We start from the raw sequence: 22402 nt of genomic DNA, 5'->3' as shown, positions 1-22402 counted from the left end.
GAGTATGCCTGGTGGCTACTTCCTCGAAAATGCATCTTCCTACTTTGCATTTCTCTTTTTCTTTCTGTTTCCTCAATGTTTATTTGTTATTCACACTGCAAAGAATCTTCTCGATTGCTTAAACAATTAAGCCAACTCTTCTTGACTGCTTAAGCGATCAAGACGGGAAACAAAGAGATTAGGATTTCTTCGTTTCATCAAGCAACTTCTTGATTGCTTATGTAATTGAGGAACAAATTGAGAAATGGAATTAATTAAATTTAGTAAACATTTTTTTTAATAAAACATCATAACTTCACTAAAATTACACTAATGGCAAAAATTATATCATCAAATAATATCAAAACCAGATCTGAAGTATAGATACTAAAGATCTGAAAAATAAATAAAAATTGTATTGTAAATCTCCAAAAAAAATGATGAGATCTGACATGCATGTCTCACATGCATGTTTAAAAAATGAAATGAAATAAATATAGTCTCACATGCATGTTTTCACTTGCCAAATCTGTTAATTAACTGTTTTAAGTTCAAATATTATGATGAGATCTGACAAAGAGACCCAAGAAATTCAGAATTTGATAATCAAATCTTGAAAAAATTCAGATCTAATAAATGAAAAAACTACCACTTTTGTTGGGTCAATGCTAGAGCCCTTTAGCCATTTAAAAAAAAAAAGCCTAGAAGAGTGGCTGATCGACATAGTATTTTTTTCTTGTTGGAATTGAAGCCTCGGCTTCTTTGCTCCACCAAGTGAATTAATTGAATCGTAATAATTGACTTCTTTTTTGCTTTTTTGAGGAATGAGGAGCACAAAAAAAAACTTACATACTGTGCTAACATGAATTAAAATGAGGTTTGTAGGACTTCTATAGCATGAGGCGACATTAGGGGTGCAAAAGAGTAGAGTCGAGTCGAACTTTGACCTAATCGAGTCGAGTCTCAAGTTAATTTGACAAACTTCGAACTCGAGCTCGAGCTTAACGAGGTCAAAATGTCAAGTTCGAGTTCGAGCTCGACTCAAATTCAAGTCAAACTCGAGTTCGAGCTTAAAAAATAAAAAATTATTTTTATTTTTATTTTTATTTTTAAAAAATAAAAAGTAATTATTTAATTTTTAAAAATAAATAAAATATTTTTTTAACAAATAATAAGATATTAGAGATATATATATGTATTTTTTTATAAAATAAAAAAAAATATATATATATATAATCAAGCTCACGAGCTAACGAGTTTGATATTTTTAAACTCAAGTTCGAATTCGAATTCGAGTTCTCGAGCCGCTTATGAGCAGTTAGATTCGTTTGTAATCCTAGGCGACATGAGCTAGAGAACACTAAAATTAAGATGAGGTTGGCAGGACTTCCGTAGCATGGGGCGGGAGAGACCGCCCATCCCGCTGCCGCTCTTGTTTTAAAACTACATGATGCTAGTTTTGGTCAATGACTTGTAAGACTGACGGCCTTTAGTTAATTTAAGAAATTCTATTTACTAGTAGTCCACTATACAAGTATGTTCTAGGTATGAACTGTTTTAGATTTACCCGATCACAAAACAAAAAAAAAAAAGTGTGACTGTACTCAAAAAAAAAAAAAAATGTGACATATCAGATTATGCTATTTTATCTATCTAGATTAATTTAATTAATGAACTTGCTCGCATCTTCGTAATAAGATGCCCGGTTGCTGCTTCCTCGAAAATGCATCTTCATAGTTTGCTTTTTTTTTTTCATCACTTATCATTATTCTACATAATGAAGATTCTTCTTTATTACTAAGGTAACTAAGGCTAGACATTAACAAGGAAATGACAAATGGGCCGCGACTTCTTTATCTCGTTAAGCAAGTTCTTCTTGGTTACTTCAGTAATTAAGAGACATATCTCACATTAGTTCCAGAAATAGAAAAAAAAAAAAAAAGAAGAAGCACTTAATATGTAAGGATCAGAACTTAGCGGTTTAAATTTTTGTGTCGAGATGGGATTTCTAACTTATATATTGGGCCTTTTTAATGGGTTCTTTTGGACTTTTTCTCTAACAATTGAAATTAGAGTTTTTTTGGTTACGAGAGTCTGAACTACTTATTGACAAGCGAATTTCAGGACAAGTGGAGGCTTAAATTTTCTTCTTAACACATATCCAAATAATGCATTTCCACAGCAATTGGGTGCACTTCCCTGGAACTTCTTGGTTTTATCTTGTTTTGCCAAAAAAAAAAAAAAAAAGACCATCTCTGATCTCGGCATTCAAATGAAATTACAATTGTATAAGCCTGTGACTTCAAGTACCACTTGATTTGATAAAAGAGTGGTGGTATACCAGATTAAGGGCCTGTAAGCAACTCTTAAATTCTAAATTAGGATACTTTAATCCTTTAACTATAGCATGATTCTGAATTTAGCCTGTCTCTAAACTTTACATTCTGTCTCTAAGTTCTAAATTGAGACACCTTAATTGAATGTGCTTAAAAGTGTAAAGAATCTATATGCCATTATTCAGAACTACAAGGTAAATGATAGTTGACACTCCAAAACTCATCCACAAGTCTTCCACTTTCTGTATATTTTTTATCATTAAAATTGCCCCTATCCTCATTTAACCAATCCGCATCTATGATTATATTGGCCAGAGAAGTTAAAGTCATCCCTCAACATTATGTAATCTAGAAATATGGCTAAGTAAGATTTTAATGTGTCAACCTGTTGTAATATTTGTTACAAGTTTTGGTTCGCAAATAAATACATGTTGCATGATTTGATAAAGAATAGCTGTATGAAAGCTGAGACGAAAATCTTGTCACCGTAGGAGCTATTTTTTCCTTTCCCTCAACCTTCTCTCTCCCCTCTCTCTACCCTTAACCTTCTCTCTACTCTTCTTCCTCCAAGCAGGCACGGATTTAAGGGGGGGCTTAAGCCCCCCCCCCCCAAGCCGCCGGAAAACCCCCTATATATAGGGGATTCCAAATGCTTGCTTCTAAAATGCAGTAGGTAACTAGGTAGGTAGGTAGGTACTACCTTTCTCTTCCTATGTGTCTCTTAGGATACTGGTATTATTGTCTGAAATTTTCAATAGTTATTTATGTTTTCACCTACTGGTGATGTAATAACTTGGATTTTTCTAAAATGTTTTGAGCAGGTCTGAACTCTGTAGTTATTCATCATATATTCTGGACTTTGTTAGAGCCTGTGAGACTCGGAAACATAGAGCCTGGGAAACATAGCCTTTTTTTTTATTTCAGATGTTTGGTTGTTGGCAAAGTATTTTTTGTGCATCGCTGTCATGAACTATATGGTGGAGTGGGCTTTCTTTTGTTGATCAAGAAGCTTGCCAACAATAGTTGTTGGTGCTGTTTTAAATGTATGTTCTGGAACAAAGAATGCTGTAAATGTATTTCCTGGAATTTAGAAAAGTTCTTGATTTAACGCTTATGACATCCCTTGCACTTCAAGAAGAATTAAATTTGCAATTACTATCAAAGTTTTCCTGCTATTTCGCTTTTTGACCGCCTTAGTTTTTTATTTTATTTCGAATTCTGATCATGAAATCAATAAGCAGGGTGAGTGATAGATTATTGATAGTTTAGAGTATTTTTTTGGAGCATTTTGAGATTTCCAAGAACTTATCAAATTCATATGAAAGGGGCAATTTTTAAACTATTTTAGTATGCGATGGGCAATTCTTAAACTATTTTTGTGAGCGGTTTATGCCTCCGAATACTATACATATCTTGATAGGCCTTCTGTTTTCGTTGTTTCTTTTGTAGATTTGTAGATTTGGGTAAGTTACATACCCAAAAATTCAGAACAAATTTTTGGGTATGTATAATTATATGTTTTTATTATTTTTATAATTATTGATTCTAAATTTTACTTATTAAATATATTTATTTCGTCACAAAAAAAAAATTTAATACACTTCAGCCCCCCCAAAAATAAATTTCTGGCTCCGTCCCTGCCTCCAAGGAGGGAGATCAATGGTGTTGGCCATTAGTAGTTTAGATAGAATGGTTGTTTAGAAAATTCTATCTAATGCTACTAATTTTTCTTTGTTAGATTTTTAAAAATTCTACGTAATACTAGTTGTGAGACTAATTTCTTATTTTTCAATTTGTTATTATTAACACCAAAAAGCATCTTCTTGATTCCATCAATAAACAGTAATTAAGAAAAGAAATAAAGAAGTGAAAATGGCTTATTACTTCTTCAATTCACATCAATTTTTAGTAAATTATTCTTGTGGTCAGTGTTTTTTTTTTTTTTTTAGTTTAGAAGCTAAAAACTTTAATAGTAGAAAGATTGCGTTTTGAGGTGATTAAGAAGTATTATGGTTTGGTTCCTTTTTCATTCGTAGCTTTCTTGGGTCAATACTATGGCCTTTGGTCATTAAAAAAAAAAAAAAAGAACTTGTTTTTGGTTTTCCTCCCTTGTCATTAATTACTTTACACTACAAAGAGACTTCATGATTACTGAAGTAATTGAGGCAAGAAACAAAGAAAGTGATTCAATGATGTTGAAAAAAGCAAACTCATCTTTGGAATTGTATGGTGTAAGACTTTTCCTCGCAGATGCACCCTCTTGATTAAGGCAATAATTTAGAGGAATTTCTTCTTTTATGCTTGAAGCATCTTCTCGAGTGGATAAGAAATAAAGAAATGAAAGTGGCTGAATAATTGTTGATGATATCTTATCACTAATTTAATTGTTAGTCGGCATTAAAAAAAAAGGTGATAAAGTATAATTGCAGGTAGGATACGTTTTTTTATTATCTTTTTATTTTTTTATTAAGTAGGTAAGATATGGTTTAGATATCACTTTACCTTTTTTTCAAAATTTTCTAATTTAAATGAGTCATCTTGATAAGCATCTGTCATGATCAAAGCGCAGTGGCAACTTCCTCCAAATTCGGAATGGAAATCGGAATATTCGATTTTGAATTGGTTGAATTCGGTAATGAGATTTTTTAAATCAAAAATTTCGATTTCGAATTTGAAATCGAAATCGGAATTCGGAATTTGTATTTCGATTTCAAATCTGTTTTTCATATATATATATATATATAATATTAATATTAATATTATAATAATAATTTTTATATTCATAAATTCGGTGAAATTGGAATTCCGAATTGAATTTGGAACAAATTCAAATTCGAAATCGGATTCGATCGAAAATTCTGATACCAAAATTTCAAAAAATTCCATTTCAAAGTTCCGAATTACCGATTTTGATTCCAATTCACACCCCTAATGACTTGTGACGCTAGTGGCTTTAGTTATTCAAAAAAATTCCATTTAATAATACTACATTAAGATGAATCCGTGACGCTAGTTTTCATCAATAGCTTGTTTTAGATCAATGGCAAATGTGATGCTAATTAGTTTTGTCATTGTGATAATAAACTACATTAAGATGAATCCGTGACGCTAGTTTTCATCAATAGCTTGATTTAGATCAATGGCAAATGTGATACTAATTAGTTTTGTCATTGTGATAATAAAAATTTCGAGCTTTACTTCCTTTTTCACCTCTTCTCCCTATTTCCAACCCAGTGCAACATACAACCAAGTACAAACCAACCCAAAACATCACCAAACATCCAAAACTTCAACAATTATCCCTCAATAAACTTCAACAATTATACCTCAATAAAGAAATAACCACAATCACCCAAACTACCACATATATAAGGATCTCTACCAAAAGGTCCACTCAAAACCAAAGCTTAACTTACATTAAACCCAAAACCAAATCAAATCAAGTAAAGAAAACTTAAAAGATGCAAGAGTTACCTTGATTAAGTTATAAAGGAAGATCTCCTAGCTCTTGAGAACCACTTGCTTAAGCTTGATTTCCCAAGTGTGATAGTTTGTGAGAGAATGAAAAGAACTAAGAAAGCAAGGTTTTGCTAGGAGAAATGGAAGAAGAAAAGATCGAGAAATTTCAATTTGGTAGAATGACGAATAATGATCTCCCACTAACTCTTTTATACTCTCACCAAACTAATTTTTTGGGTTTGTTTGATAAACAAGTTTTTGACCAAACGCTTTTTTCTTTCTTTTTTTTTTTGCACTCCAAGCTTCAAGTTTCCATCACTTCCATATCAACACCCCTAAAGTTCCAACTCCGCCTCCCAAGTCCTCAAGGAGAAGTGACTAGTGGTAGGCAGTACCTCTTTTTTATGTTCTCTAGGAATAAAATTATTAAAAAGTGCCCTCCACTCGGCAACTCTAGCGGCTTGTGATTACATGTGGACTTTAGATGCTCATTGGGCAATATTGCTTCTTCTTTGCTTGAAACATCTTCTCGTGTAATAAAAAATAAAGAAATGAAAGTGGTTGCCAAAAAAAAAAAACAGAGTAAGGACTTGTTTCAGATCTGGAAAATGTGAAAAGCGCCACAGAGGCCAAGAACAAAGAATAATAAAGTGACCAACGTTTGCACAATTTGATTCTCTTTTTATTTTTCACATTTCAATTTGGTATTATTTACACCTGCAAGCATCCTCTTGATTCCAGCGATAAACAGTAATTAAGAAATGAAATAAAGAAGTGAAAATGGCATATGACATCTTCACATCAATTTTTTTAGTCAATTATTCGTGTGGTCACGTACCCTTTTGTTTTTTTTTTTTTAAGCTTCAGAAGCTAAAAACTTTAATAGCAGAAAGAGTGCTTTTTGATGCGATTAAGAAGTATTATGGTTTGGTTCCTTTTTCATTCATAACTTTCTTGTGTCAATGCTATAGCTCTTGGTAATTTAAATGAATTTTCAGAGCTGGGAAATGTACATAACCAGTTTCTTCTATTTGTTGAAATTGAAAACCGAAAAGTGATTGGATGAGACTGAATTTAAAAGTGATGAAAGGTAGGCAGCACTTCTTCAGAAAATTTGGACGAGTTGAATTTTCAGTAGTTATCTTCAGTGGTACTATCATTAGATCCTATTCAGCAGTAATTTTCAGTGCCACTATCAGTAAAATAAATAAAAATGGGATTATATAAAGAATGAGTGTATTTTATCTATCTAGATTCATATAATTAATCATCTTGCTAAACATATTCACAATGGATTGTGACAAGAAACAAGGAAAGGAGAATGGATCGTGGGATCATTCATCTAATCAAGCAACTTCTTGGTTACTTCAATAATTAAGACAAGAAATAAAAGAAGCGAGAATGGATAATGACTTCTTCATCTTATTAACTATTAGGGGAGAGTCCCACGCAATGCGTGGCAGTTGATACCTATGTTGTGAATGGGTAATTGGAGTAGTAATCAACAAATTTGATGTGTGAGATTCAGATTAGTATAATTGCGATTAATGTAACAGTGCACAAAACCCAAAAGAGTTGACTTAACTAAACTGATTGAGGGCTGGCAACAGGAGACATAGATCTGAAATCTCGCCCCGATTAATCAATTTATTCTACTTTATCTATCGAGTTCATTTATTCAATCTGGCTGGTATTAGAGTATGCCTGGTGGTTGCTTCCTCGAAAATGCATCTTCCTACTTTGCATTTTTCTTTTTCTTTCTTTTTTCTCAATGTTTATTTGTTATTCACACTGCAAAGAATCTTCTCGATTACTTAAACAATTAAGCCAACTCTTCTTGACTACTTAAGCAATCAAGATGGGAAACAAAGAGATTTAAAATGGATGAGTGACAGGTTGTCAGCCTGTGCAATAATAAACACCTGCTCAAACTAAAAGTAATTTCTGTAGATAGTGGTGAGCAGGGTCGAATCCACAGGGATTGGGAGTAATTGTTTCTTTTCAAATTCACAGTGACAAGGGGGTGTTTTTATGCAAGAAGTGACAATCAAATAAATTCAAATAAAATCTAAGAAACTACTAAAAATTAAATAACAAATTACTAAAATCAAACGAGTGATAATTAAGGATCTAGCCAAGGAAAAACTTCAGCAATGGTTCACCTAATTGATCATCAATGCAAAGCCAATTCCAATTATTCATCAATAAATATGTTATAACTACCAAACAAGCGATTGCAGTCAACCCCTCCTTACTGTGTCGGTGATCAAGGTACGCCCGTTAATCACTGCTCTAATTGAGAAATAATCCTAGGTACGCCCGTAGAATTTAATTCCCCAATTGCCTTACGTATTAGAGGAGCCCTATTCTAACCAAATAACGCACTACCAGGGTTATTTTAGATTAGCCCGCGTATTCCCCTGACACAAACCTAATCATGCCAGTTGTCACCATTTTAGAGCAATTAAACAATTACGGATTTAATGCCCTAATTGACAATAGACTACCCAATCAACTAATTATCTGGATCCAAGACAATTAATTAATTAAATAATCATAAGCATAGCAATCAAGAAATATGCGAATACCAATAAATAAACGAAAAAGATAAAATTAAATCGATCTCACAATTTTAGATGACCCAAAGCATCTGTTGTCCCTTGACTAGATAAAAGAGTTTAGCTCATTGTTGATGAGAAAAACCCATACAAAACTGACGCAAAAGCTGCGGCCATGGTCTCCGATTTAGTGGACCCAATTCGTTTGAATCATCAAATGAAAAGCTAAACTACAAAAGTGATTGTTTCATTCTAATGGTCCCTGCCATCCGCAGGGAGCCACTACTCAAAAACGGCCATGAAAAAGTCAAAGTGAAAAGCTAAGCTACAGCCTACAGGACGAAAAGCTCAGGAAGCCAGCTGTCCTCTTTCTCTGCTATTTGTTTGGTTTTTATCCTCTGCCTTCCTCAGATGTGCGGCGGCCCACAGGAGAAAGGAAGACTTCAGCCCAAATTACAAAGGGCTCACGTCTTTTTTGTGTTTCCAAAATGCCCCTAGGACAAACTCTATCATCTGAACTCTTTTCTTGCCAAATTAGCACCTGTTATTATATTTTCGTTCTACTCCCTGAAATAAATGCAAAATATCAAAAGTGAGTAGAATCTAGCAATTAATCCACATTAGGTCAGGTAATAGGGAAAATTAATAATAAAATAAATGATAAAATTGCAACCTATCAATTCCCCCCACACCTAAATCATGCTTGTCCTCAAGCATAAGAACAGTAAACAAACACCCATATTTGACAATGACTATTGCTCTATCCAACAAATTGCCAAGATACCAAGAAAAAAAATAATAATAATCAAGCATCAATGGTCAAGTCCAAGAAACATAACTCCGGTTAGATTCTAAACCACAAACTCCTCTAATTCCAGGTTAACTAATCTAAGAAAAATGAATGACACACAACATTTATCAGCAAATGGTCCAACTATTAACCAAAATCTCAACATTAAATCCATAATTCGGCAAGCTGACTTTTATTATACACTAACACAACCTTCACTTTTTTTTCACATTTTTTCTACTTTTCTCTCTTTTTTTTTTGATTCTTTTTTTTTCTTTCAATAGTAACAAAAGACTTAGTCGCTAGCCATTTGAGCCTTTTGACGCGAACTCCAACATTGGCCAGATGAAGGAGCCCGGTTACTCAGCTTCTATCGCCACGTAACCACGTACTCATAGGAATTACTACCTTTTGACACGAGAATCAACACTTTTAGGTGCAGATCCCCGGTTACTCAGTAGTAACTAATAGCGGAGTACAGTCAAGTTTATGTATAACTAAGAATCACAAAAACTCAATATAACACAAAAATCAAAAGAAAACTTGCATCAGCTAGCCTCATTTTCAAACATGGAGAACTAAAGTTAATAACCGAACCAATTCACATGAAAATGCCAATAATCACTCCCTATGCCTAGGAAAGTTAACCAAAAATTATAAGAGTAAAACAATCATTGATATTCACCAAAGAGATGTTTTTGGATTCAACCACATTAACTTGGTACCCTTTTATTATTAAAACTTGGCAAAAGTAGAAATAGAGGCAATAATCCAACATCAAACCTTGGCATCACATACGAGCTAATCACTAAAAAAAAAGAAAAAGAAAATGAACGAAAGACACTAGCACCATAACTGCTCCCCCCACACCTAAATCCTACATTGTCCTCAATGGAGGTAATAAAGTAATGAAAGCGAAGAGAACAATGAAACTTCCCTGTTGAACAGCTAAGGGATAGGAGGGAACAGTGGAGGGAAGCCGAGTTCTGAGACATCCTTGCCACTTGGTGGGTGATGTTCGTCATTCGCTCATCTACGTTGTGAACCTGTGCTTGTAAGTGGCGCCACTCACAATTGACGCCAATTATCACCCCGAACAACAAAAGACAGAATATCCAACAAAGATAGCAACCACAAATGCACATTCATAGTTACTGGGAACTAGCAAAGTCACGTCAATAAGCACAAGGACAACCCAATTCAGTCAGTCAACAAGCAAACTTGTGCCATCCACACTCTCAACAAATGCATTCTAAAATTTCAACAAATGCCCACCAGTCAAACCATAACAACTGCCCCAATAATATGCTAAATGCAGCAATGGAAGTGTAGAGAATTAGCAATAGCAACACAGTCACACGGTCTTGGCAATTGATCAAATATCCAACCAACTAGAGTTAACTAGTTCCAGATAAAATATTCCAATAATAGCACCTAAAGACTCAACAAATGCCCCCAGTAGTGAGTCTCAAGAAGTGAACAGGTCAAGCAATAGTAGTGAAAAACTCTGACATTAACAACTAAATCTCAAACCCCTAGCTTCCAAGCAGTCAGCCAATAGAGTAGAATTAATCTAGTGGAGTCAAAACACCCACAGAGTTGACGAAATAATTCTAACGGCTGACCCAAAGTAATGAAAAACTCCAACACTTTTGCATGGGTTTTAACCAATATTAACCAATCACCAGGATGTCCCCAACAATTAAACGAAATTCTACCACCCTCAACAAGTAAATCAAGCAACCAGGTTTTCCAAATCAACAGGCAGTAGCAGAACCAGATCACCCAAATATCAATAGACAATTGCAGTATGTAGGCCCACCCAAAATCTCAACAGATGGCTCCAGTTGGCCAGGCAATGTCATAAGTCAAAACCAGCAAATGCAACTACGACAACTTAGAAATTTGTCCATAAGAACTCAGCCAACCAATTAGAGGTAACAGATTCAATTTAACATATTCCCACCAGTACCACTGGGAATAAACTCTAGTAAATGGAAAATCTCAACTAGCCAACCGAATCAGCAAAAATTTCAACAAAAACCCAGGTGAAGCAGCGCTCAGTGGATGCTCATAGTAGTCCAGCAATTCACTTCACTTATGCAAAAACTAAAGCAGCAAAACAAATCTCAATCAACTCCAAAATTACCCTATGCACTTGAAATTGCAAAATTACCAACACGGGTTGTTGGACATGTTAAAGAACAGGAGTTAGACGAATACCTCCACCTTGACGCCTACATGGAGCGAAGGTACGGCAAGGGACTCGGCAGCTTACGACGCACAGGTGGGCAGAGGCGGCGCTTGGAGATCCGCGGCTACGCGAGTGGTGTGGGCTGAGAGAGAGGGCGGCGTGCGGCAGTGGACGGTGGTGGGGTGCGGCCAAGAGAGGGAGAGTGGACTAGCCGGTGGACGAGCTAGTTGGCCTGAGGTATGAAGCGGCGCACGATCAGGAGAGAGCTAGAGTGGAGACGGTGATGGCGACGCGAGTGGCTTGCTGCGGCGGGCAACTGTGGTGGAAGTGTTGGAATCAGAGGACGAGCTGGAGCCATGGGCTGCTGTGGCTGGTCCTTTTCCGATGGGCGAGCGACGCGCACGAGACAGAGGTGGCGGCGCGGGCGAGGTGGGCGGCGGAGTGCTGAGAGGCGGCGGACAGAGAGAGAGCAGGGGAGAAACGCAACAGAGGTGGGCGTCGGCCGTGGGCTGCTGGCGACGAAGCTGGGTTGTGCGCGAGGTAGAGCTGGGGCTGCTGCAGAGGTGGAAACGAGCTGGAGGGAGGCGCGGAGTGCTGGTTGGCCCGCCGCGCGTGAGATTGGGCGGCAGAGTGGGCGGCTCGGGCGGCAACATGGGAGAGATGAGCTGGTGGTGGAGAGAGCGAGGGGGTGAAGGGGAGAGAAGGGACGCGGTGGCTGCTGGAGGCTCGCGTGGCAGCGGTGGGTGGCTGCGATGGTGGCGCGCAGTGGGATCTTCAGCAGCTGCGGCGGCGTGCGACGCAGAGAAAAACAGAGGAGAAGAAAGAAAGAAAAGAGAAAGAAAGAAAGAAAGGAAGAAAGAAAAGAAAGAAAGAAAAGAAGGAAAAAGAAAAAGAAAAAAAAGAGATTTTTTTTTTTTTTTAGGCTCCATTTGAGCTACGGTGAGAAACATTTTTTTTTCTTTCTTTTTTTTTTTTTTTTTCCTTTTTTTTTTCTGCGGAAATCAATTTTTTTAAAAAAATATATTTTTTTTTTGAATTTTGGAAACTAAAGCTACGGTGATAAGAAAAATTCTCTTTGTTTTTTTTTTTTTTTATTTTTTTTTTACCTTTCCCGCGAACGTGACGCGGGCGCGTCATGAGGGCAAGAGAGCTCCCAGAAGTTTCTGATGTTTCTGATCGTGAGCTTCCTGCACATCACCACGTGGGCACGTCATGAGGGCAAGAGAGCTCCCATAAGTTTCTGATCGTGAGCTTCCTGCGCATCACCACGCGGGCGCGTCATGACTGAAGGGCACCTATAAATCAGCAAAAACGAAAATTGAAACCCAAAATCAGTCGAATTCAAAGAGAATACATCTAAACTACCACACGAAAATGAACAAACAATTAAAAGGAACAATTGGGTTGCCTCCCAAGGAGCGCCTTTTTTTAATGTCTTTGGCTAGACATTATCATGTTTTGCTCATGGAGGATAAAATCTTGTGGCTCGTCTTACTGCTTCATCCTCTATATAGTCCTGATAACGCTCGTAAATAGAATAATCCTTGAGCATACGAGCTACGGGCTTCCATGGACTAGTGAATGGCGCCAAACGAGTCGATGATAATTTACATTCTCCATTCACTCCTCCCTCACTTGCATTCATTGGTTCAAGATATTTTGCCATCTCCACTCTTAACTTATTCCTGTCATGCAATGATAGGTTGCAATTTATTCATTTATTTTAGTATTAATTCCTCCTATCACCTGACTGGATGTGAATTAATTGCTGGATTCTACTCATTTTTAGTATTTTGCACTTATTTCAGGGAGTAGAACGGAAATAGGACAACATGTGGAAATTGAGCAGGAAAAGAATTCAGAGGGGAGAGCTTGTCCCAGGGGCACTTTTGGAACAGAAGGCACCAAGTCCATTTTGGTAATTTTCGCAAAGGAATGCCGACTGCAGGGTTGGTTTCTGCTTCGGAGGGCCGGCCGCAAATAAAAGAGAAAAAAAATGGAGAGAAGTAGAGGACGGGATTTTATATTTTTCCCTTTAGTTCTTTTTCATCTTGTAGTTGGCCGGAATTGTTGACTTTTTTTCTTTTGAGTACTTGTTAGCTAGTTTTCTTCTTACGTAGGAAGATTGTGAGGAGCATTAGCCTGGCACTTTATTCTGGCTGTAGTTTCTTTCACTTGCGCTTGGCTCCACGCATGTCAGGAGCAGAAAGTCTGACTTTTCCTCCGTGTACCGCTGGAGTGATTTTGCTACACGAATGCTTGGAACACTAAATAGATTCACTTGCTGCGGGAGACTTTCAATTGCATTCTTACTGTTCGACGTATTGCAACTCCCAAAATTTCAACGGACAATGGCCGCTGTTTCCTTTCCAATTTCCCGCGGATTTAGTTCATCAATTATGAGCTAATTTCCCACTTCTAGCCAAGGAGCAACGAAGGCTCTGATTCACCTAAAATTTGTGAGATCGATTTAATTTAATCTTTCCCTTTTCTTTATTGGTATCCGCATATTCCCTGAATGCTAGGCTTATGGTTATTTAATTAATTGGTTGTCTTGGATCCGGATAATTAATTGATTTGGTAATCTATTGTCAATTGGGGTATTAAATCCGTAATTGTTTAATTACCTCAAAATAGTGACAACTGGCACGATTAGATTCGTGTTAGGGGGATACACGGGCTAATCTAAAATAACCCTGGTAGTGCGTTATTTGATTAGAATAGGGCCCCTCTAATACGTAAGGCAATTGGGGAATTAAATTCTACGGGCGTACCTAGGATTATTTCTCAATTAGAGCAGTGATTAACGGGCGTACCTTAATCATCGACACAGTAAGGAGGGGTTGACTGTCATCGCTTGTTTGGCAGTTATAACCTATTTATTAGTAAATAATTGGGATTGCCTTTGCTTATCGATGATCAATTAGGTGAACCATTGCTGAAGTTATTCCTTGGCTAGATCCTTAATTATCATTCATTTGATTTTAGTAATTTGTTAATTAATTTTTAGTAGTTTCTTAGATTTTATTTGAACTTCTTTTATTGTCACCTTCTGCATAAAAACACCCCATTGTCACTGTGAATTTGAAAAGAAACAATTACTCCCAGTCCCTGTGGATTCGACCCTGCTCACCACTATCTACAGAAATTACTTTTAGTTTGAGCAGGTATTTGTTATTGCACAGGCATCGACAACCTGTCAATTTTTGGCGCCGTTGCCGGGGACTGGCGTTATTATTTGTTTCTTTTTAAATTCAATTTTGTCCTAATTTTCTGGTCTTCTTCTAGTGTATGCCTCGATCTTCTCGTACAGGTGATTTGATTTTTGACCACGAGATAGAGAAGATCGCGCGTAGAACGAGAAAGGAAACCAGACAACTCAGAGAAGAGCACTCCAGGGCTACATCTCAAAGACCCGAGTCAGAAGTTGAACCAACAGATTCGTTTGGTGACACTTCAAGTGACTCTGACCAGGAGGAAGGAACCATGGCTAATGCACAAACATTAAGGGAGTTGGCTGCTCCTGATTTAACTCAGCAGCCTTTGTGCATTACTTTCCCCGCTTTAAATGACAACATTCCATTTGAACTAAAATCTGGTCTGATTCAGCTTTTACCCTCTTTTCATGGTTTACCAGGTGAAGAGCCGTATAAGCATCTGCAGGAGTTTGATGTCGTTTGCAACAGTATGAAACCCCCGGGAATCACAGAAGAGCAGATAAAAATGAGGGCATTCCCCTTCTCCTTGAAAGATTCTGCGAAGGACTGGCTGTACTACCTGTCACCAGGTAGCATCACCACGTGGGGCCAATTGATGAAAAAATTTTTGGATAAATATTTTCCTGCATCCAGGGCTGCAAGTCTAAGGAAAGAAATTTGTGGGATCAAACAGCATCCAGGGGAGTCACTTTACGAGTATTGGGAACGGTATAAGAACTTGTTGCGCAGGTGCCCCCAACACCAAATAAGTGAGCAGTTGATCATACAATATTTTTATGAGGGACTCATTTTTAGAGACAGGAGCATCATTGATGCTGCAAGTGGAGGGGCACTGGTGAACAAAACCCCTCAGGAAGCACGGGAGTTAATAGAGGGGATGGCAGAGAACTCACAGCAATTCAGTACAAGAGAGGATGTTCCAATACGTAGGGTGAATGAGATAGAGACACCCTCTGTGCAGCAGCAGCTAAATGAGTTGACTGCTTTTGTTAGGCAACAGGCTGTGAGAAATGCATCACAAGCCAGGGTATGCGGGATTTGCACCGGTATAGGCCACTCTGCAGACATGTGCCCAATGATTCAGGAAGAAACTGCAGAACAGGTGAACATGGCTGACCACGCGCCCGCGCCAAGGAAGCAGTACGACCCTTACTCAAGCACCTACAACCCCGGGTGGAGAGATCATCCCAACCTCAGTTATGGAGGGAATAGGCAACCCAACTTTACACCGAACAGGCAGTCTAGCTTTGTGCCAAATAAGCCACCAGGGTACCAGCAGCAATACCAACCCCGACCACCTCCGCCCCCTCAATCCGGTTCATCTATGGAGGAGATGATGAAACAAATGATGACAACCATGGCACAAAATCAGCAAAGGACAGAGGCAACTATTATGCAAAATCAGCAAAGGACGGAGGCAACCATTATGCAACATCAGCAAAGGACGGATTCCGAAATGCAGGACATAAGGAATCAGATAAGTCAACTGGCCACAACAATCAACCGCTTGGATGCCCAAAATCAAGGTAAATTGCCATCTCAACCTGAGTTGAACCCGAAGAATGTGAGCGCCATGACCTTGAGGAGTGGCAAGGAAGTTCAAGGGCCTGAGCCTGTGATCCCCAAGGACAAGGATGAAGAGAAGATCGAAAGTGAGCTCGAAAGGGAGGACAGCAATGGTGCAGATCCACAGGTACTTCCTGACCCAACAATTACAGTTAGGACTAACCCGCCTCCTTTTCCTAGCAGGTTGGAAAAATCAAAGAAGCAGGATAAGGAGAGGGAAATCTTGGAGGTTTTTCGCAAGGTTGAGATAAATATCCCCCTCTTAGACGCCATCAAACAAGTACCAAAATATGCCAAGTTCCTAAGGGACTTGTGTGTCAACCAAAGGCGATTGAGAGGGGATGAACGGGTTATTGTTGGGGAGAATGTGTCAGCGGTCCTGCAGAGAAAGCTCCCACCGAAGTGCGGGGACCCAGGTATGTTTACTATTCCCTGTAGGATAGGTAATACTGTGATCAGAAGGGCCATGTTGGATCTGGGAGCATCAATTAATGTCATGCCTAAGTCTATCTATGCTTCTCTAAAATTAGGTCCATTAAAAGAAACTGGAATTATCATTCAATTAGCTGACCGAACTAATGCATATCCTGATGGGTTGGTTGAAGATGTATTGGTAAAAGTTAATGATTTGGTGTTTCCAGCTGATTTTTATGTACTGGATATGGATGATGATCACTCCCCTGATCCCTCACCTTTGTTATTGGGTAGACCTTTTATGAGCACTGCACAGACGAAAATTGATGTTAATAAGGGTACCTTGTCCATGGAGTTTGATGGGGAAATTGTGCATTTTAATATTTTTGATACTATGAAATACCCCTCGAACTCCAACTTTAGCTCAGTTTTCTCTGTGAGTGCTATTGATCCTGTAGTGCAGGAAGTGTTTGAAACTGATGGCAGGGATGAGTTGGAGGTGGCTTTAACCAAGCACCTCGAGTTGGAGACAACTCCTCAGGTGGAGTGGAGTGAGGATTTAAAATGCACAATAGGTGCATTACACTCATTGCAGACCACCAGGAAAAGGTATGAAGTCTTACCTATTTTTACTCCCGAGCCTCATCAGAGGGTATTGCCATCTGTGGTGCAGGCACCTGTACTGGAGTTGAAACCTCTACCAGAGCACCTGAGATATGCATATTTGGGTGATAATGAGACACTCCCGGTGATTATCTCGTCGGCACTGTCAAAAATTCAGGAAGAGAAATTGATCCGGGTCCTTCGGGAGCATAAAGAGGCGATAGGCTGGACAATCGCAGACATTAAGGGGATAAGCCCGGCCATCTGTATGCACCGGATTAGGCTAGAAGACGATGCCAAACCTGTTAGGCAAGCTCAAAGAAGGCTCAACCCCCTCATGATGGAAGTTGTAAAGAAAGAGATTCTAAAACTGCTAGATGTGGGGATCATCTTTGCAATATCTGATAGCCCTTGGGTGAGTCCGGTTCAGGTAGTCCCGAAGAAGGCAGGAGTAACGGTAGAAGCCAACCAAACGGGTGAGCTCGTGCCAGTGCGCAAACCCACTGGATGGAGGCAGTGTATAGACTACCGTAGGCTGAACGCCGTCACTAAAAAGGACCACTTCCCTCTCCCTTTCATTGACCAAATGGTTGAACGTTTAGCTGGTAGAGCTTATTATTGCTTTTTGGATGGATTTTCAGGATACTTTCGGATAGCAATTGCCCCGGAGGATCAAGAGAAGACAACTTTCACGTGCCCGTTCGGGACCTTTGCCTACAGACGAATGCCATTTGGGTTGTGCAATGCACCTGCGACTTTCCAAAGGTGTATGGTGAGTATTTTTTCTGAATACGTGGAGAAAATTATTGAAGTTTTCATGGATGATTTCAGTGTGTATGGTGATAGTTTTGATACGTGTTTAGATAACCTGAAATTGATCCTGATAAGGTGTATAGAGACTAATCTTGTGCTAAATTGGGAAAAATGTCATTTTATGGTTGAGCACGGAATAGTCCTAGGTCATATTGTATCGTCTAAGGGCATAGAAGTTGACAAGGCTAAAATAGACATTATTTCTGCATTACCTTACCCCGCGAGTGTGCGGGAGGTGCGTTCTTTTCTTGGACATGCAAGTTTTTATCGAAGGTTCATCAAGGATTTTTCAAAAATTGGAGCCCCGTTGTTCCAACTTCTACAAAAGGATGTGACCTTCGAATTCAATGACAAATGTGAGAAGGCCTTTAACAAGCTGAAGGAATTGCTGACTTCACCCCCAATCATCCAACCCCCCGATTGGAATTTGCCATTTGAGATCATGTGCGATGCCAGTGATCATGCTATTGGGGCTGTATTGGGGCAAAGAGTAGGGAAGGCAGCTCATGTCATCTATTACGCATCCCGGGCCTTGAATGGAGCCCAGTTGAATTATTCCACCACTGAGAAGGAGCTTCTTGCAGTTATTTTTGCTTTGGAAAAATTTAGGTCATATTTGCTAGGTGCTAAAGTAATTGTATTTTCTGACCATGCAGCATTAAGGTACCTAATGACCAAGAAAGATGCAAAGCCGAGACTCATCAGGTGGATATTGCTACTACAGGAATTTGACCTGGAGATAAGGGACAAGAAAGGCTCAGAAAATCTAGTAGCAGACCATTTAAGTCGCATACCAATTGGGGAGGATAAGGAACCATTGAAAGATGCATTCCCTGAAGAGCATTTATTTTCCTTAAATTCTCAATTGCCTTGGTATGCTGATTTAGTCAATTATCTAGTAACGGGTGATTTTCCTGCAGGTTGGCCAAAATCGAAGAAGGATAAATTGAAGAGTGACGCCAAGTACTTCATCTGGGACGACCCGTACCTATGGAAAAGGTGTGCAGACCAAATAATGAGGAGATGTGTAAGTGAAGTGGAATTTCAATCAATTTTAGCTTTTTGTCATGCTTTTGCCTGTGGAGGTCATTTTGGACCTAAGAGAACTGCTCATAAGGTTTTGGAAAGTGGATTTTATTGGCCTTCATTATTTAAGGATGCCTATGTGTTTTGTAAGTCATGTGATCGCTGTCAAAGGGTAGGTAATATAGCCCGTAGAGATCAAATGCCCCAGGTCCCGTTGATTTTTGTTGAAATTTTTGATGTCTGGGGTATAGATTTCATGGGGCCTTTTCCTACTTCATTTGGTTTTTTATATATTTTGCTGGCGGTTGATTATGTGTCTAAATGGGTGGAGGCTAAGGCCACTCGAACTAATGATTCGAGAGTAGTTGCAGATTTTATCAGGTCTAATATCTTTGTGCGGTTTGGAATGCCTAGAGCTATTGTCAGTGATAGGGGAACGCACTTTTGCAACAGAACCATAGCTGCGTTGTTTCGCAAGTATGGTGTACTCCACAGGGTCTCAACGTCATACCACCCTCAGACCAATGGTCAGGCGGAGGTGACAAATCGGGAGATTAAGTCCATTTTAGAGAAAATGGTGCGCCCTGATAGGAAAGACTGGAGCCAAAGGTTGGAAGATGCACTTTGGGCCTATAGGACGGCGTACAAGACTCCTATAGGGATGTCACCGTACCGGTTGGTATTTGGGAAGTCGTGTCATCTTCCAGTGGAATTCGAGCATAAGGCTTTTTGGGCGATAAAGCAATGCAATATGAATTTAGAGGAGGCCGGTGCTCAACGGAAGTTGGATTTGCAAGAATTGGAGGAGATCCGGAACGAAGCATACGAAAACGCCTTGATTTATAAAGAGAAAAGCCGGGCATTTCATGACCAACAAATTTCAAGAAAAACATTTGAAGTTGGTCAGAAGGTTCTCCTGTACCAATCCAGGCTCAAGTTATTCCCAAGTAAGCTACGTTCCCGTTGGATTGGACCTTTTATTGTGACTCATGTTTTTCCATATGGTGCAGTTGAAATCCAAAGTGCTAAGACAGACAACAAATTTGTGGTGAATGGACACCGTCTCAAATATTATTACGAAGGATTTTCAGGTAGAGAGGTGGAGACAACTAGGCTAGACGAGCCACCGTGTCCTAATCAGTGACACTTTACCATGTCTAGCCAAAGACATTAAAGATAGGCGCTCATTGGGAGGCAACCCCATTATTTCTTTTAATTGTTTGTTGGTTTCGTAGCATAGTTTAAATCTGCTTTCCCTGAATTTGATTGATTTTGGGTGTTAGTTTTCGTTTTTGCTGATTTGTAGGTGACCTTCAGTTATGACGCGCCCGCGTGATGACGGGCAGGAATCAGAAACTTCAAACTTCTGGGGGCTCTCCTGCCCTCATGACGTGCCGGCGTGGTGATGTGCAGGACGCTCACGATCAGGAATTTCTGAAACTTCTGGGAGCTCTCCTGCCCTCATGACGTGCCCGCGTGGTGATGTGCAGGACGCTCACGATCAGGAATTTCTGAAACTTCTGGGAGCTCTCCTGCCCTCTTGACGTGCCCGCGTCACGTTCGCGGGAAAGGTAAGGATTCAAAAAAAATATATATATATATAGAAAAATTATTATCATTATTTCATTTATTCAAATAATAACAAAACAACAACGAGAAAAAAGAAAAAAAAAAAACCAAGAGCAAGAAAATTTTTCCTCTTAACCGTAGCAATTTCATTTATTAATATAAAAAAATAAAAAAAAAAACTTTCTTTTCCTTCTTTTCTTTTCTTTCCTTTCTTTTTCTTTCTTTCTTCTTCTTTCTTTCTCTTTTCTTTCTTCTCCGCTGTTCTGCTGCTCCCCTGCTCTCTGCGCACGCTCGACCAGCCGAAGCCGCGCGCCATCGCCGCCCGCCGCGCCTCTGTCCGCGCGCCGCCGCCAGTCAGCAGATCTCTCTCTCCATCGCCGCCCATCTCGCCCGCGACCTCCGCCATCCACCACTAGATCTCCACCGTCCACCTCCACTTCCACCACAGCCGCGCGCCGCTGCCCGCCGCAGCGAGCTCCTCACGCGCGCCTCCGCGCGCCGCCGTTCCTCCTTGGCTGCGACCCGCAACCCACGAACGAGCCCGTAGCCTCTCTGCTCACGCCGCCGCTGCCCACCGCAGTCAGGCAGCCGTGCGCTGCACACGGACACCGCCAGTCACCACCAGCTTCACCTCCGCCTCTCTGTTTGCCGCCTGGAGTAGTCCTAGTGGAGGTATTTGACATTTGCCCAATTTCTCAGTATTTGCCGGTGCTATTTGGTTCCCCGCATGTTTGGGTGATTTTCCACCAGTGGTACTGGTTGGATTATATTTGCTTGGAATTGCTAATTCTTTTGGGTTGGGTGCAATTGTGCGTTTAATTGGCCATCTGGAGCCACTTGTTAAAATTTTGGGTTGAGCTGACATACTGTAGTCGATTGTTAACGTGGGAGGTCTATTTTGCTTGCATTGCTGGAGGAATTGTTGAGGTTTCTTTGGGGGGGTTTTTGCTTCAGTTACTTCTGATATTGCCGGGTAGCAATTGCTGGGCCCTTGGTTTGTTGGCATTTCTTTATTTATTGTTGGCACTGGCAAGTTGTTATATTTGCTGGGACTTTTGTTGATTAAGTTGATTGCTCCAAATCATGGTGAGACCAAAATCCTCCTCTAGGTCTAGGGCCTCTCAGTCTCAACCCCCTCCACAAGCCTCTATTCCTGTCAACTCCCCTACCAACCTACCCTCCTCTTCTAGTGTTCGAACCCGTTTGGGTAGGGGTAGGGGTGCTCAGGTAGATACACCTGCTCACTTTGGGGGGCACTTAACATTTACCAGACCCGCCGATCGGCAGAGATACGCTAAGGTCTATGAGAGGCGTATTATACCCTGCAAATCTTGTCACAAAATCACTATGACTGCCCTGGGTATACGGGAGGAGGTCAATCAGATGTTTACCGCCATTGGGTGGTGCCCGTATCTTGATATCTCCTGCCCCGCTTTTGTTGAGCTGATTCGGGAGTTTTACTCCACCTTTGAGTTCGAGTTACCTACGAGATACACCGTTGACACACCAAATGTCATTCATTTCCGGCTCATGGGTCGAGAGTTCAATTTCTCCATTACCCAATTCAATCTGGCATTTGGGTTTATCACTAGAGAGTATGCTGAGACTAGGGAGTATGCGGAGAGTGCCTGTGACTACATAGAGCCGTTCCTCTCCCACTACCATGATGTGTGGGAAGACATGTCCGTCGATCAGCACCGCTACGATCCTTCCCGGTCTAGGAGCTCCTTTCTTAAGGACCCTAGTGCCCGCTATGTTCAGCGATTCTTAGCCTACAGCTACTCGGGGCGCAAGGACAGCTCCGGCATACTCTCTCGCCCTGAGTTCTTCTTCCTCTGGAGTATGAAGAACAACATCAAGGTTAACTTGGGGTGTTG

The 22402-nt window shown here is 39.8% G+C and overlaps 1 protein-coding gene across 1 annotated transcript; it reads left to right on the top strand.

Annotated features, from left to right (window-relative positions):
- The first annotated feature begins 11700 nt into the window (after nucleotides 1-11700).
- On the top strand, nucleotides 11701-20100 carry LOC113765885. The gene is made up of 7 exons (XM_027310131.1): nucleotides 11701-12055; nucleotides 13125-13234; nucleotides 14605-15636; nucleotides 15796-16213; nucleotides 16367-16469; nucleotides 17400-18966; nucleotides 19477-20100. Exons 1-7 carry the CDS (start codon nucleotides 11701-11703, stop codon nucleotides 20098-20100), a joined length of 4209 nt encoding a protein of 1402 aa, XP_027165932.1.
- Nucleotides 20101-22402: the final 2302 nt, after the last annotated feature.

The sequence above is a fragment of the Coffea eugenioides genome, chromosome 1 (assembly GCF_003713205.1).
Source record: "Coffea eugenioides isolate CCC68of chromosome 1, Ceug_1.0, whole genome shotgun sequence".
NCBI lineage: Eukaryota > Viridiplantae > Streptophyta > Magnoliopsida > Gentianales > Rubiaceae > Coffea > Coffea eugenioides.
This window is presented reverse-complemented; position numbering and strand designations above follow the sequence as displayed.

Coding starts and splice junctions, on each gene's coding strand:
- LOC113765885 (XM_027310131.1), top strand. CDS start 11,701: ATGGGCGAGCGACGCGCACGAGACAGAGGTGGCGGCGCGGGCGAGGTG. Junction 12,056..13,124: donor TGGAGGCTCGCGTGGCAGCG/GTGGGTGGCTGC, acceptor CACTTATTTCAG/GGAGTAGAACGGAAATAGGA. Junction 16,470..17,399: donor GTTATTGTTGGGGAGAATGT/GTCAGCGGTCCT, acceptor GCACCGGATTAG/GCTAGAAGACGATGCCAAAC.